Source organism: Eulemur rufifrons, chromosome 9, assembly GCF_041146395.1.
Source record: "Eulemur rufifrons isolate Redbay chromosome 9, OSU_ERuf_1, whole genome shotgun sequence".
Classification (NCBI taxonomy): domain Eukaryota; kingdom Metazoa; phylum Chordata; class Mammalia; order Primates; family Lemuridae; genus Eulemur; species Eulemur rufifrons.
The window spans coordinates 9,292,194-9,307,952 of NC_090991.1; the positions used below are offsets into that span (position 1 = coordinate 9,292,194).

The 15,759-nt window shown below is 57.9% G+C and overlaps 1 protein-coding gene across 1 annotated transcript; it reads right to left on the bottom strand.

Annotated features, from left to right (window-relative positions):
- Positions 1-4,189: 4,189 nt before the first annotated feature.
- Positions 4,190-15,759, bottom strand: ALOX12B (arachidonate 12-lipoxygenase, 12R type). Its single transcript, XM_069483335.1, has 15 exons — positions 15,334-15,759; positions 14,284-14,488; positions 11,620-11,701; positions 11,394-11,486; positions 11,173-11,295; positions 10,762-10,865; positions 10,302-10,474; positions 9,952-10,095; positions 8,603-8,806; positions 8,272-8,358; positions 7,766-7,935; positions 7,199-7,320; positions 5,209-5,309; positions 4,634-4,804; positions 4,190-4,417 (listed from the first exon to the last, which is right to left on the bottom strand). The coding sequence occupies exons 1-15, from the start codon at positions 15,478-15,480 to the stop codon at positions 4,238-4,240; spliced, it is 2,106 nt and encodes a 701-aa protein (XP_069339436.1). The 5' UTR covers positions 15,481-15,759; the 3' UTR covers positions 4,190-4,237.

Genomic DNA, 15,759 nt, shown 5'->3' on the forward strand with positions numbered 1-15,759 from the left:
TCCCCAACTCCACCTGATTCAGACAACTGGCCCAGACAGCCCCATCTCCCCCGCCAGTGACCCGGCTGAGGATTGGCTCCTGGCCAAGACCTGGGTGCAACACTCAGAGTTCCTGGTGCACAAGAAGGTCACTCATCTGCTTGGAACCCACTTAGTGATGGAGACCTTTGCTTTGTCCGTGCTGCAGCAGCTGCCCTTGTGCCACCTTGTTTTCAAGGTAGAGAAAAGTGCCCAGAGCTGTGTGAGACCTGGGGCCGCCACAGCTAACCTCTAGCTCTGGCTCTCCCAGCTGCTCACTCTCATTTCCGCTACACCTTCCGCATGGACATCCAGGCCCGCACTGGGCTCTTTGCACCAGGAAAGCTCACTGACCAGGTCAGGGGCCTGGGAGGCCTGCCATCCTGGTGGTTGGCAGAGGGGGCCAGGAGGGGGCTGAGGTTTGGTCCAGAGGCCACTACTCCTGAGCTCCTGGCAGCAGTGGGCTCTCTGCTCATCACAGCCAAGGTGGTCAGGACAGGTGGGCTGCCTGGAGCTGATTGCCAAAGGGCTGGCAGCTGTCACCTACTGCTCCCTCTGCCTGCTGGCCGACCTCGAGGTCCAGGACCTTACCCACTGCTACTACTGAGATGCTGTGCTCCAGATTCGGGCAGCCATAGAGAGGTGACATTGCCCTGGGCCTGAGGGTGTTAGATCCGGTTCCCCTTGGCCCCAGGAACAGAGAGGCAGAGTCACTGAGGCTGCAAAAAGGCAAAGGAGTTTATTAACTAGCCCCGGGCCAGGGTCCAAATTCCAGAGCACCAACGCAGTGGCCTCTCCAGGAACTAGGACCCCGCCCTGGGGTAAAGATTAGGCTTTTATACTTTTCTGTATGCTAGTTTTCACACGACACGTTATTCTGCACACAACACGTTAGTCTGCACATGACATACTAGTCTGTACACGACACACTAGTCTGCACTTTATCCCCCTTCAGTTTATTTGTTCCTTTTGTTTAGAAGTGGCCGATCACATTGGCTTCAGGTTTGTTGACTCTAAGCTTCGGGCTTTTTGCACCGGTGCCAGTTGTAGTTAACATCATCCAGGGGAAGAGGAGGGTCTCCAACGGGGGAGGGGGGCTGTTGTTGCATACCTTCTAGTTTTTGGTTACAAGCGATACTGGGAACACACGCCCTGCACAAGCCGTTCACGCGCTGATCACGTCTTGCTCTTCTTATTTACTTAGTTGGTTGGAGGGCACCTGGATTCTCCAGCCCTTTATCAGAAAGCAACTTGCAGTTACCTCCCCGGGGCTTTGTTTTCCTTTACTTTAGTGAAGCCTGCCATGGCTCCACTTACGCTAAGCACCAAGCCAGCAAGCCATATATACAGAAGCAGAACTAGGCTTCTCACATCCAGGAAGCCTAGCCTATCATGGAGTTACCTTTGTTCTTATCTCTGTTTTTCATTCTGATTAACTATATTTATTAAACAACTAAAAGCAAGCATAGTCACAGAAGCGAATAGCATCGGTTAGAATCAAAGAGAGCACACATTTTCCTACTATCAATTCCTGTTCTTCAAGGGCTCTGAACTTCTCTGGTGGTTTGTTCAACTTCCACCCATCTCCTGTCCAAACACATGGCCTTTCCTGCTTTCTCTTCCTTCCCTGCTGTGTGGCCCTGGGCAAGTCATTTAATCTCTGTGCCTATTTCTTCATTTGACAGTGGCGGCAATAAGAGCAGCTATCTTACAGGTTATTAGTATTAAATGTAAAATCCTGAGAGCAAACCTCAGGGAATAGAAAGTGCTCTGTAAAGATTAGCTATAATATTAGCTATTAATATTATTATTCACCCCCCGAGTATTACTATTATTCACCCCGTAGATTAAGTCACTATGTCTCCAGGTTTTTCCTTCTAAATCCTCCTTCTGGGAGACCTCCGTCTGGCCTCCACCTAGGCGGCCAGATGCTCTTGACATTTGGCCTCCTGCAGGTTCCCACCTCCTGCCACTAACCTGCATAATGACCTCCCTCAAGCACTGGGATGTATGACAGTGCTGTTGCTGTGAGCCTCCCATGGCTCCCAGGTTCTTGCCACATGCAATGATGAGTTCACTGAGGCGTCTCAGCAACTCTGGATCTATCCCCTCCACTCGTCCTCCTCAGCAGGCACTGGGCCAAGAGACGCCTCCCTCCCTACCCAAACGACACCCCTGTTCCAAGCCCAGCTCATGTCCCACCTCTCCCTTAAAGTCCTCAGGGATCCCCCTGTGTGAACACTCATAGCAGGAGCTTCCTCTGCCCAGATCTTCTCAGCAGTGATCCACACACCCTTCCTGAGCCCTACTGTGGCTGGGGATGGATGGCCCTTCGCAAGCCAGTCTGGGGAATGGGCCCAAGCAGAGTCCCAACACAGAGGGGCCACATGTCTAATCTTTCCCTAAGGCTTGATGTAGCTCAAAAGGCTGGAACTCAAATGCCTGCAGGACCAGCAAGTAGAAAAAAGCTAGAGAAGAGGGGTGGGCAGGGACTGTGGGCAGTGGAGAATGCATTTGTCTAGTGGGGACAATGGTAACCCAGTTATCACTATGGCCAGATCTTCAGATTTTTCAAGAGAAACTAGACATCTTCTAATATTTAAATGTCAGCAAGTGATTCAACTTGAAAAACAAACAAACAAAAAAACCTTGCCAGCCAATCAAAACACTTCTGCAGACCAACTTTGGCCCTCGGGCCCTTGGTTTGCACCGCCCAGTGAAGATGGCAGCCTCCAGCTTTGAAACTCAGCTTTGCAGCCCAACCTCTGTGTGCCTGCCTGCCTCCCTTCCTTGGCCTGGTCCCTTCTTTGTGGCCATCTGGTCTCAGAGGCCTCTTCCACCCCCACACCCTGGGTCAGCGTTGGGTGCCCCAATCATTAGTCACCATGCATTCCTGGATCCCCAGCTTTGTGACCAATATTGGTGACATCTACTACCCAGACAATGGGGCAGTGAGCAGGGACTCAGAGCACCAGGTCTGGGTCAGGGAGATCTTCCAAGAGGGTTTTCTAAGCCACATGAGCTCAGGTGAGGTGTCCATCCCTGCCTCCTGCCTTCCAGACCCCACTTCCCCAGGGCAGCGCACCTCCTTGGGTCTCAGCTCAGTTCTCCCCACCTCACTCCCATCTAGGGGTCTCCTGCACCCTGCACAGCTGTTCTGGCCTCATTCAGCATCTCTCCATGATCATCAGCTGCTCACCCCAACATGCTGCCATTAACGGTGGCAAGGTGAGCCAGTGCCAGACCTGGGGGGACAAGCTGGGTCACGGGAGGAGTGGACCAAGCAGTGGCACTAACAGCTTCGTGCTTACTGAGTTTGGGGGGGTCAATTTGAATTCAGTGCCTGGATGTCCAATATTCCCACCACCATGCAGGTCCCCCCACCCACCGCCAAGGGCCAGACACACCTGGCAGCCTCACTCCCTGAGGTCAATGGCCCGTGCCACGCTCTCGTGCTCTTCTGGGGCATCAGCAATGAAACCAAAGACACAGTAAGCAAGGCCTAGGGAGGCGGTGGGTGGGGTTTCAGGTTCCAAGGGAGTGGGTAGGGTGACAATGGGTTACTTGGAGGGTGCAGTAGGCAGGCTGAGCTCCCAGATGGGCAGGGCGTGGAGTGACCAGGTAGCTGGGGCGTGGTTTAGGGTGGTATGGATTCTTAGTAGGTGGAGATCAGAGTGGTCTGGGTTTCAAGTGAGTGGCTTGGGGCAGTATAGGTTTCTCACAGGCCACTGGGCTTTTGCCTAGGCAGGTGGGTGGCTTATGTTTCAAGTTGGACAGGTCTGGGTCCCCTAGGTGGCTGGAGCTTGGGTGGACTAAGTCCCCAGGTAGGGGGACTTAAGATGGACCAGAATCGCCATGGGTTGAAAGATGGGGCCGAGGTCCCAGCCTGTTCTCTCGCCGTCCCCAGAGGCCCTTGGGCACCTACCCAGAGGAGCACCTCATGGAGGAGGCCCCGCGGCCTTCCAGAGCCGCCTAGCCCAGATCTCAAGGGGCATCGGGAGCGTAACCGAGCCTGGCACTGCCCTACACCTACCTGGACCCCGTGGTCGGTCGTGGACAACAGAGTCACTGTCACCGTGTGAGCGCCCCCCACGACCCTGGCCCTCACCCGAGCCCTGTGGGGCCAGGCGCCCCGCCCCCAGTAAAAGACCCAGGGAAAGTGTTTGAAGAGTTTGTTGGAAAACAGCAGGGCGGGAGAGGCGAGGAGGGAAGGGCTGTTCTAGATGGAAATGCTGTTCTCGATCAGCACCGGGTCCAGGTAGTAGTAGGGGACCGGGAGGCACTTGTTGCGCTGGCGGATGTTGTGCGAGATCTGCGCCAGGCGCTGGCGGAAGGCCTCCATGCTGCGCCGCGGGGCCTCCTCCACGAAGTGGATGTCCGGGAAGTGGCCCAGGGGCCGCTGAGGGCACAGAACCGCGTAGCTGGGAGGAGTCGGACCCACACCCCGCCCCCCCTCGCCCCTCCTGCCAGAGGCCCTGGCCCCTCCACCCTTTCCCTTCGGCTGCCTCTCACTTCCTGCTCCCTGGCCTTGGCACCCCCAACTACCCTTGCCCCTCCCCCTGCCCAGCTCCCAGCCCCCTGCCTAGGCTCCAGGTCCCCCGCCTCCACCCCGCACCTTGTCATCAGGCTCCCGGCTGAGTGTCCAGAGCACCAGCAGCACGATGCACGTGGTCTTCACATCTGGCAAAGTGTCCATGAAGGTCTCCAAGGTGGTCAGCCCTTTAGCCTGCATCGGTGGGTTTCGCATGGATGATGGGAAGTTGGGCATCCAGGAGGTGTACTCCAGCTGGAGATGGGGTAGAGGAGGGGTTCTGGGTCAGACAGCACCCCAGGAGTTCCCTTCCACCAGGCCCTGACCACCCGCTCTCCCAGCACGGACTTGGACTCCTGGCGGGTGGGCGGGGCGGGGCCGGGTTGGTTGGGCTGGCGCAGGGTTTGGGGCTGCCTTGAGAGGAAGGCGGGACTGGCGCTGAGGTCGGGGCTGAAGTTGGGGTAGGGTCCGAGTTGGGGCTGAGGCTGAGAGGCTGGGCCCAGGATTTCAGTTGAGACTGAGGTTGGAGCTGGGACTCGAGTTGAGTCAAGTTGGGGCTGGCCTAGGGATTATGGCTGAGGCTGGGTTTGAGGTTGGGTTGGGACTAAGTTTAGCAGGTCTGGACCTGGGGCTGGGGCTGGGCTAGTGAGCATCCCTACCTGGCCTGTGTTGACAGCTGCGTGCCTGGCAGAGCAGGTGTAGATGACTATGGTGACATATCGGATCAGCTCAGGCACCGTTCGCAGGCACGTGGGGAAGCCTGAGGGGCAGGGGGAAGGCCCAGGACACTGTGTCAGTCCTGCCCTGGTCCTGGATGCCCGGCAGAAGGCGCCACTAAGCCCAGCTCTCCCTGATTTGCCAACAGTCAAGCTGTCCCATCCATCCCCTCACCCTGCGTGCTTGGCCCTTTGGTGGCCACAAGCCCAGACCACAAGGCTTGGGACAGAGGGGCTTGGCAGGCTCCGACCAGAGTCCTCTGGGGATGTCCCTGGCCCCTGCCTGAGATGGCCCCTCAGATCTCCCTTCTAGCTCCCCTGCAGTAGGGGAGCCTCACTGGTCCCAGGCCCAGAGTGGCAGGTGACAGGGGCTTCCTTCTGGAAGAGTCCTGGCTTTCCTGCCCTGACTGAGCACAGTGCCCTAACCACTCCCTCCTGTCACCTCCCTGGAGACTGCGCTCACTGCAGATGGATTTCTCAGCAGCCTGGCTCTCGGTCTCACACCTCTTCCCTGCCAAGCTGCTGGCTCCTCTTTCCTGTTGTCCCACATGAGCGGTCAGCCCTGCTTGCCATGGTGACCCCAGGTTCCAAAAGCCCCACACATTCAAACCAGACCCATCATCTTCCTCCCAAACTGCTCCTCCCTCCACCCCCAGCTCAAGGGATGACATACGTCATCCACCCAGTTGCAAAAGCCCCAAACCTGGAGTCACCCTTGGCCCCTCCATCCCGCACCCTACCCTCACCACCAAAGCCAAACCAATCACCCAGTCCTGTCATTTCTAGCTCTGGAATGCTCTGCATCCCACAGCCCTCACCCTAGTCAGGTCCCTGTCACTTCCCTCCTGGACAACACAACAGCTTCCCAAACTGTCTCCTGACTCCCAGAGCAGCCAGACAGTTTAATATACAAGTCTAGTCTCCCAGCAAACCCCTCGGCGATGCCCCCTGGCACTTGGAGTAACTCCAAGCTCCTTAACCAGGCTGTGCCCCTGGCCCCTGCTGAGACCCCAGCCTTAGTCCACTGGGAGCCTGCCCACCTCCCCCCCCAAGCTCCAGTTGCAGGGAACTTGATTCCAGTAAGCAGATCCCAGAACTCACTATGCTGTCTCTGGTTTCTGGGCTTTTCCACATGCTGCTCCCATTCAGAACTCTCCAACCCCACCCTCTGTCATCTCACAGGTGACCTCCCCATCCTGCAGCCCTTAGCTAGATGTTAGCCAAGAAGTTAGGTCTCAGCTTGCTGACCCACCCCCACCTTCTATCACCAGCCCTCTCTGTGCTGGGTTAGGCGCCTCCCCTGGGCTCCTAGAGCCCCTCCCCAGGCTTCCCCGCAAACTGCGCCAGTCCTGCTATAGTGGAACCACCCATTTGCTTGAGGGACACGCCCTCCAGTCCAGACTGTGAATTCCTTGAGGGTGGGCACCTTCACCTGTCTTGTTCCCTTTTGCCTCCTTAATAACCAGCACAATGTCATATTGTAGATGCTCACTGAAAGTTCGTTGAGTATGTGCCCAAGTGGCATGACCTCAGGATGCTCCCAGCCCTCCCCCGGAGCCTGCCAGCTCCCCCCAGCTCCCCAGCCTCCAGCACACTGTGCCCTTTCACGTTGGGGTTCATGTCTCATTTCTCAGTCCACCAAAGATTTGTCTCTGGGGTGGGGGACTGGGACCCCTCCAGGTCTCTGCAGAGATGACCCACAGCCCCTGAGCTCAGACAGAGACCAAAGGCCAGCCATGTTTTCTTCCCCAACCTCTCCGCTGCTCCAGGGCCAGGGAAGAGCCCTGTGAAAGTCCTAGAGCAGTGAGTTGGCCTCCGCCAGCCCCCAATGAAATATGTTCTGATCCAGCCCAAAAGAGCGTTAGTGGACCTGCCTGAGGGCTGCCCCTCAGCCCCCAGTCCCTCATGGGTGCCCAGGTGCCCTGGCCCGTACCTGAGCTCTCGCGCCCTAGGAGGCACTCCTTGAATATCTCCTGCACCCAGGACTGCAATTCCGGGTCACCCTCCACAGCTGCGTCATTCGGGTAATAATAGGTGATGATCTCTGTCACATACCTGACCAGGGGACAGGGCCTCAGTTTGGATCCTCCCCTCCCCCTCTCCAGCCATGCCTCTCCTACCTCCCCCAGGCTGCTCTGGCCTTGGCTGGCCCCAGAGCTGCCCCAGGCCTGTGGGTGGGCAAGTCCTGTAGGGCAGAGTGAGAGGGCGGCTTGACAAGATCAGAAGACACGCAGAGAGCTCCCTGATAAGGTTCAGGAAAGGTCCACAGGCAGCTCGGAGCCCAGAAGAGGTCTGGCTGGTGGGGCTGGGCTGGGGGCCGAAGCAAGGAAGGGCCCGTTGGGCCTAGGGAGCAGGTGTGCGATGGACATACAGGCCCTTTCCCCACGACCAAGCCCTGGCTGGCACCAGACCTACGCTCAGGTGTTGAAAAGTTCCCCATGGCCCCTCCATCATCCCCGGGTGTCCACCCCGAGTGCCACCCACTGCCATCCAACCTCACCTCTCCAGTGCGTCCCACACTGCCAAGCAGTCATCTCGGTAATAATATCCGGGCAGGTCCTGGACCCCACGCTCCACGAAGTCATTGGGCATGTAGAGGCTGTCGTAGGTGATCTCTGACAGAGCCCGCACCATCACCTGGGCAAAGCCCTCCAGGCCCAGGGACATGCCCTGTTGGGAGGAGGCAGACCTTGGAGTCGGCCGGGCATCTCTGCAAGTCCTTCTCTCTGAGGACCACATCCCCCTCAGGTCCTCCGGGGGTCCAGTGAGTGCGCCTCTCACCCCCGACCCAGCCCACCCCCAGACACCCTCACACTCCAGGCCAGAACACCCAGCCCCGCCCCTGTGCCCTTTTAGACACAGCACCCACGTTAACCAGTTCCCCTCCCTCCCTTGGGATCACGTCCTCTCATGATCCGAAGGCAACTGGGAAGTCCTGCTTTTGGTCTAACTGCAAGGGCCAGAGGAAAGCAAATGTCTCCGTGAAGGTGGGGGCAGAAGTCTTACCCTGGCGGAGAGGCCCCCCTCGTTGAGGAGGAGGGCCCGCCCGATGCTGTTGATCTGGACTGTGTACCGGGTGTGGGGGATGAGGAGCTGTGGGGAAAGTAAGAAGGACAAGGACAGAGGGCTGACGTTGTCCCCCAGGACCTCAGCACTCCACTGTGCAACACCAGAGCCCCTCACTTTGGGAAGTCCCCACCCCAAGCCCTCTTTCTTGGGTCCCCAGATGCCTCCCAGGGCTAACTGGAACCCTCTGACTGCTCAGAGTCCCAAGAGGCTTTGCGAGGCCAGGTGAGGGCTGTGATGCCTCATAGAGGCCCCTTCCCCCAGCCCATACCTTGTAGAGGGGGTGGCACATGGGTAGGTGCCTCAGCATGGCCAGGCAGAAGGCCTCACCAATGAGGTGGGCCTCCAGCAGGTGGGAGATGCCCTCATGGCTGTAGAACTCAGCATAGCGCACCCACGTCTTGGCCAGCAGCCAGTCCCACTCAGAATCGCTGGGCAGGAAGATGGGGCAGTCTGGCCCAGGGGTCTGGCTGAGCTGGGGGTGGGAAAAGAGGGAGGGTTAAGTGAGAGCAGAGACTCCCACTGCAGGAAGGAGGCAGAAGGGAACCTGAAAAGGTGAAAACTCCACCCTCTACACTCCAGTTCCGCTGGTCCCCTGAGCATACCGGGGCCTTTTCTCCCTCTCCACATTTGCTCTTGCTGTTCCCTCAGCCTGCAGTACCTTCCCCTTGCCCTGTCTCTACCTGGAAGCTCCTACTTATTCTTCAAGAACCCGCTCACAAGCTGCCTCCCCTGAGAAGCCTTCCTTACCTCAATCCCATGGCTGCCACATTCAGGTGTGCAGGTTGTGTACTGCACAAGGGTGCCCAGCCCCTCAGCAGGGAGGGAGGTCACTGAAATCCAGCCTACACTGTTCCACTAATGAGCCAGGAGCATTAAGGCTTGGCTGATAACCCAAGAGGGATACATTTTTCTAATTTACATGTGACCCTTGTGGGGACCTCTGGGAAGGAAACACCTCAGTTCCTTCCCCTACCAGGCCAGACTCAAGGCAGCGGCTAAGTCTCATGAGCTCAATATTTGCAGCAGAGGCCTGGCCCACAACAGGGGTTGGTTTTTCAAGTGGATGAATGAATGAAGTCAAAGAGACAAGCACACTCACAGGGAAGCACATGTTTACACATAGATGCACACAAGTTTGAAGATGCACACATGTAGGGGCGTACAAGTACAGTTGGCCCTCCGTATCCGTGGATTCCACCAACCCAGGATGAAAAATATTCAGGGAAACAAATCGCATCTGTACTAAACATGTACAGACTTTTTTCTTGTCATTATTCCCTAAACAATGCAGTATAACAACTACTTACATGGTGTTTACGTTGTACCAGGTATTACAAGTAATCCAGAGATGATTTAAAGGATACGGGGTGGGGGGGGGGACTGTGCCAGGTTATATGCTAATGTGCCATTTCACAAAAGGGACTTGAGCATCCATGGATTTTGGTATTGGGGAGGCCCTGGAACCAATCCCCCATGAATACCGAGGGACAACTGTATACACACAGGCGCACACACTCACTCAAGTGTGTGCACACACGCGGAGGAACATTCACGCACACGCAGAGGCTCAGCACCGGCAACAGGCGCCCGCAGCAGCCCCGCCCGCGGCCCAGGCACCTGGATGGCGATGGGCATCATGTTGCCCTCGGGGTTGAAGTGCAGCAGGCAGAGGGGGGCGCAGTGGTGCTGCTTGCGACCATTGAGTTCGACGGTGGGGATGCCCTCCAGGATTCGGTAGTCTGCCAGGTAAATATTCCCCTTCTGGAGGGGAGCAGCGATGGGTGGCGGGTAGGAACCAACACGAGGCACCCATGCCCCACGCCGTGGGTGCACAGTGCGCTGGCCCCCAGGCGCAGGTTGGGTAGGGACCCGGCAGCAGGGGCCGCGAGCGTGGGGGCGCCCCTTGCTGGCGTTGGAGGTGGGGAGAGACCAGTGTGCCCGGGAGGGAGGCAGGGGGCGACGCTCACCTCCAGCTCCGCTTGCAGGCACGTTCCCTCGCCCAGGAACGGGGCCACCATGCAGTCTGTGACAGGGAACTTGTCCGGGAGCCGCGTGCAGCGGCGGATCAGGCCTGGGTTGATGCCATTGAGGTACTGGTACCCAAAGAAGCTGTCTTCTGCCCAGTGCTCGGCCACGTACTCTGGGGAGGACGATGCGGGGACGTCACAACGCGACCTGCACACCCCCGCCCCCCAGGAATGGAGAGGCATGGGACAGAAGATAATGGGCACCGAGACGATTGGGGAGGAAAACAAAGTCCTCAGCCTCGCCCTGAGTGACCGGAGGAGCCTCGGGCGACGTTTTCCACGAGGCCGCCAGGGGGCGCGCCCGCCCCGGGCAGCTTCCTCGCGTCTCCCTCCGCCCCGACGCGGGGGGCCCGGGACCACTTGGCTCCCCGCGCTCAATTCGGGATGCCCCACCCCATACCGGAGATGACAGACTTGTTGCCAGGGAAAATTTTCTTAATGTCCTTCAGTCTCTTCCACGACCGTTTGCAGTCCACTAGGCCGCGGACTTTGAATGCCAGGGACCTAGGAGATGGGGTTCGAGGGGGGAGGCCGTCAGAGAGGCAGCGGAGGGCCGGCTGGGACAGGTGGCAGGGCTGCCTCGGTCCCCTTAGGTCTCTGAGTTTCAAAGTCCTGGGTCCCATGTCTCAAGGACTTTGCATCTCTAGGTCTCTGGGTATGGAGCCTCCTGTTCTCTAGGGCTGTCATTTCAGCTCCCTCGGCTTTCCTGGCCATTCCAGCCTCCGAGGCTGTCCTGGAGGCAGGCAGAGAGCAGCGGGACAGAGACAGTCTTGGCAGGAGCCCTCACTCTCCCCTGAGCTCACACACTCACATGGGCCCCAGGCGGAAGAAGAAAGAGGCTGTCTTGACGAAGGAGAAGCGGAGATTTGAGTTCAGGAACTTGGTGGCCTTAATGTTGATGAGGATGGGGAATCCGGGAATATAGCCGTTCCACCTGCGGGGAGAAGCGCAGGGCTGGGGCCTGGCACTGGGATGCAGGGGGCGGGGAGGGGGCAGCCACGGGAGGGGCCCAGCACTGCTTGGGGTCCTTACTCAGGCCGGTTGGGGTTGCGATGCCGCCGGACAGGAGGGCGGTAACTGGGAATGTGAATGTAGTTGGGTAGGCCGGGAACAAAGACCCTCCAGCTGCAAAGAGAAGCCCAGATGGTAAGCCTGGTGCCGTGCACCGTCCCAGGGCGCAGGGAGCCAGAGCCATCACCAGCCCCGCACCTCCCCTGAGTCCAGCAGGCCCCCCAGATCCTCCCGCCCTCCTCCTCACTGGTAGAAGTCCTGCTTAGCTCTGATCTCCTCTTGTCTGTGCTCCAGAAGGATGGGGAGTGAGTCGTCTGCCGTTGTCTTTGCTGTGGGGAGACCAAGGAGGGGGCTCGGGGGCTGACTCCTGCACCTGCCCCACCCACCCCTGCCAACCCTACCCACCCCTGCCCACTTCAGGGATCAAGAGTTCTGCTTCTGTCCCCAGATTGGCTCTGGGGGGCCCATGGCCAAGGATAGGAAAGGCTCACCCTGGGTGAGGGAGGGTACACCCCCTTCCCAGAATCTCAGAAGAAAGGATCACCGGCCCACCCTCTTCCTTCCTCCACCCCTCAAGCTGGGCTCTGCTGCTGCAAGGAAGTCCCCCCTCTATGCCCACTGAAATGTTGAAATGACAGTTATTTAGCACCAACGAAGTACCAGGCACTTGCTAAGCACTTTACTTATATTAATAATTTAAGCTGCACAAGAACAACCTTATGAGCCCCATGACTATTATTCTAGGCCCAGCCCATTCCCCGCAATTCCGAAATACAAAAGGCTGTGGAAATCAAGTTTGTTTGTTTCACAACAAATTCACTGGTGGACAAAACCTGCTCTAAATTTACCTGAGGCCATATACAATCTTTTTTTTTTTTTTTTTTGAGACAGAGTCTCACTCTGTTGCCCAGGCTAGAGTGAGTGCCGTGGCGTCAGCCTAGCTCACAGCAACCTCAAACTCCTAGGCTCAAGCGATCCTCCTGTCTCAGCCTCCCGAGTAGCTGGGAATACAGGCATGCACCACCATGCCCGGCTAATTTTTTTTTCTATATATATATATTTTTTTAGCTGTCCATATAATTTCTTTCTATTTTTAGTAGAGATGGGGTCTCGCTCTTGCTCAGGCTGGTCTCGAACTCCTGAGCTCAAACGACCCGCCCACCTCGGCCTCCCAGAGTGCTAGGATTACAGGCGTGAGCCACCACGCCCGGCCTATATACAATCTTTATTTAACTCATTTGGTGTTCATAGTTCTTGCTGAGAAATATTATATTTGCTTGGGGATGCCCTGGCGGTGGATGTATCACATATTATATGGCGTGTGTGTGTGTGTATGTGTGTGTGTGTGCATTAGAATTTGGAAATGTGCCCAGATGTCCAGCTAGTAAGTGGAGGGGCTGAAATCCCAATCTAGGCCATCTTCCTCCAGCGTCCTACTGGTGGTCACCAAGCCAGCCTGTATGTCCTGCAGCTCATCATTTTCCCTCAAGGCCCCATGTCACCACCCCCTCCCTTCTCTACCTGCCTCAGCTCACACTGTGTTCCAGGTGGATGGTGCCCCCTGGAGTTGTGCAACCCAGAGACCCAGCTTGGTTTCATCCTCAGGGCGGGAGCCCCACTTCTTCGAGGGCCCAGCAGGTGACTCAGGTCTCCCTGCCCTGGTGTTGCATGGCAGCTGCTCCACCCAACCTCATTCCTGCCTGGTCACCAGTGTCACCCTGCCTGTCCCTTGCTTCCATGTCATTCAGACCTACCACTGTGGAAGATGCTTTGAGTCCCCAATGAGACCCTCCCCTTGGCATGCCCACCCTCCCCCTGGCCTGCCTCCGTCTGCCCCCTGCCTTTCCCTGGCTCAGGCCCCAGTCCCCCTCCTTGAGTAAGACCTGGCACGGGGCAATGAGAATGGAGGAAGGTAGTCAGCTGCAGGGAGGATGGGGCTCCAGGCCTCCAAGTGTCCTCAGCTCTACCCTCCCTTCCCATCTGCCTCAAGGGAAGCCAGCAGAAGCTCAGTGGGGGAGCCAGGGGATAGTAGAGGACAGGCCTCCAGTCCCCATGGAGCAGCCACGAATTAGGCAGTTGACTCCAGCCCACGTGCCAGACAAGGGCCTCCGGCAGGGATGGGTGCAAGGAGCCCAGGCACTCAGGTCCTGTCACTCTCCCATGGGAGCAACCAAGCAACTGAGAAAACAACTGGGCAGCCTTGGCCAGCCTTGACCCTGGAGAAACCCCGACAGGCTGTGTGAATAACAGGGCCTCCTACCGGCATGGGACACATCCCTGCTGGATTAAGGGGGGCCTTTTGGAGTAACAGTGAGTCCTGTTAGAGACATAAGGTGTCCCACTGGGATAATAGGGAGTCCTTTGGAGCAACAGAAAATCCCATCAGTCTAAAAAATGCTCAGAATGCTCAATTCGAAAGCCAGGGCATCGTGGCAATGTACAAGACCAGAGGGCCATAGAGAGCTGTTATCCTTCATGGAATAACAAGGTGCCATCTGGAATAATGGGGCCTCCTGTTGGAGCGGGAAGGCATCCTATTGTGACAGAATCCTACCGGGGTAACAGGGAGTCTTTTTGGAGTAGCAGGACCTGCTATTTGGCGTAATAGATAGGGTGTCCTGCCAGAGTGCTGAGGCCTGTACTTAGCGTATGCGACAAGGGATCTTTCCAGAGGGGCCAGGCGTCCTGCCGGAGTTGAGGGCGGACTAGGGAAGCACCAGGCACACGCTCTGTAATGCTGTCTGCCGCCAGGCTCTGGTGCCTCAGGCATCTCCGTTCCTCCAGCGTGCAGCCCCAAGCTGGGCCCAGAGCGGCAGCAGTGACCATGACCTAGGTAATGCTTGAGAGTGGCAGGAGAGACTGGGAGTCCCTGGTGGGGCTGGTGCCTGGGATGGGGGTGACAAGGGCTTACCTGTAGCCTCCCGCAGTGCCAGGGTCTCGTAGCCATCCATCCACTGGTAGGCGGGGAAATGGTAGACGCGGCCGTTGGGGGTGCAGATCTGCACGTAGTTGCAGTACCAGGGGTTCTTGGGGAGGAAGGAGTGGCGCTCTTTGTGCAGACGGATGATGATGAGCTCCCCCAGGTCCTGCTGGCACTGGACAGTGTACTCATCCACCTGGGCAGGACACCGGGATGGCCAAGCGGGCAAGACTCAATCGTGGCTCCTCAGGCCCCCACTGCTCTGGCCCGTCACCCAGGCCCTGCTCCTGCTGGGCAACACTCACCTCCCAGGACTGGCAGAGAGGTGGGCTGTCGCCCTGACCACTGAGCTCCCTTCTGACTTGTCAAACTTGGCTGTCCCCTGCTGGGCCCATCTACCCAGGGCTGGGCAGGACCCCAGCCCGCCTTCTCTCCATCCCCAGCTCCTGAGGTCCTGTCTTCTCCCACTACCCTCCCCAGTCACCTGAGGGTGCAAGAACCTGGGTTCAAGTGGGACCCAAGGCTTCCCAAGCCTCCTGTAGCCTCAGAGTGGGGAGAGGTGGTCCAGCCAGCCCCTTCTCCCACATATCAGTCAAGATGTGGAGATTCAGAAATGGCCATATAGACAGAGGGCCCTAGTGTGGTCACAGAGCAGCAGGTGGCTGGGCTGAGGGCTGAGGGCCCACAAAGGGTGCTTTCCACTGAACAACCTGGTCTGATGCCATTTTAGGTCACAGAGAATTCAACGCAAATGTAAACCAGTTATGGTGCAACATAGCTCAGGAAGAGTAAGAATGGGAGAGAGAAAGAAGAGTTAGGGAAAAGGAGGGAAAGAGATGGAAATGGCTGAAAGGGATGAGAGACGAGAGAGGTCAGGAGCCAGGTCCTAGGAGAGGCATCCAGAGCCCCCGAGGAGCCCACTGCCTTCAGAGCTGTCCCTGGCTCTCCAGCCCCTCCTGGCCAAGTTCATCTCACCTAGCCTCTCCCCCCATCCCCCCGCACCCCTCCGTCCCTCCCCCTGCCACACGCACACGCACTCACCGCCCCAGTCGCAAAGTCTCTCCCAAAGTGGTTCAGCCGCTGCTTATCGCTCTCTCCTTGGGTCCCCACAATGGTCAGCGAGATACAGTCCGTTGTTCCCGACAAGAGATCGGTGCCTGTGGCCACCTTGACTTTGTAGGTGGCCATGGCTGCTCTTCAGGAGGCAAGAGGGGGGCTCAATTTGGACACTGTGTCCGGGGGTCTCACGGTGGGTGGGCCCAAGGCAGGCAAGGGAAGCCGGGTGGGCGCAGAGTGCCAAGGGCCAGCCTCCGAGGTGGAGAGGTGAGGCGGGATGACTGGGCCCGCCAGGCGCCCAGAGCCTGGAGAAGCCAATGCCCTTGGCGGCCGGGGTGTGGGTGCCAGCCTGGCAGGCCGGGGCGGGGCGGCCGGTGGCGGGTGAGCAGGCGTCTGGGCTCCAAGCCCTCT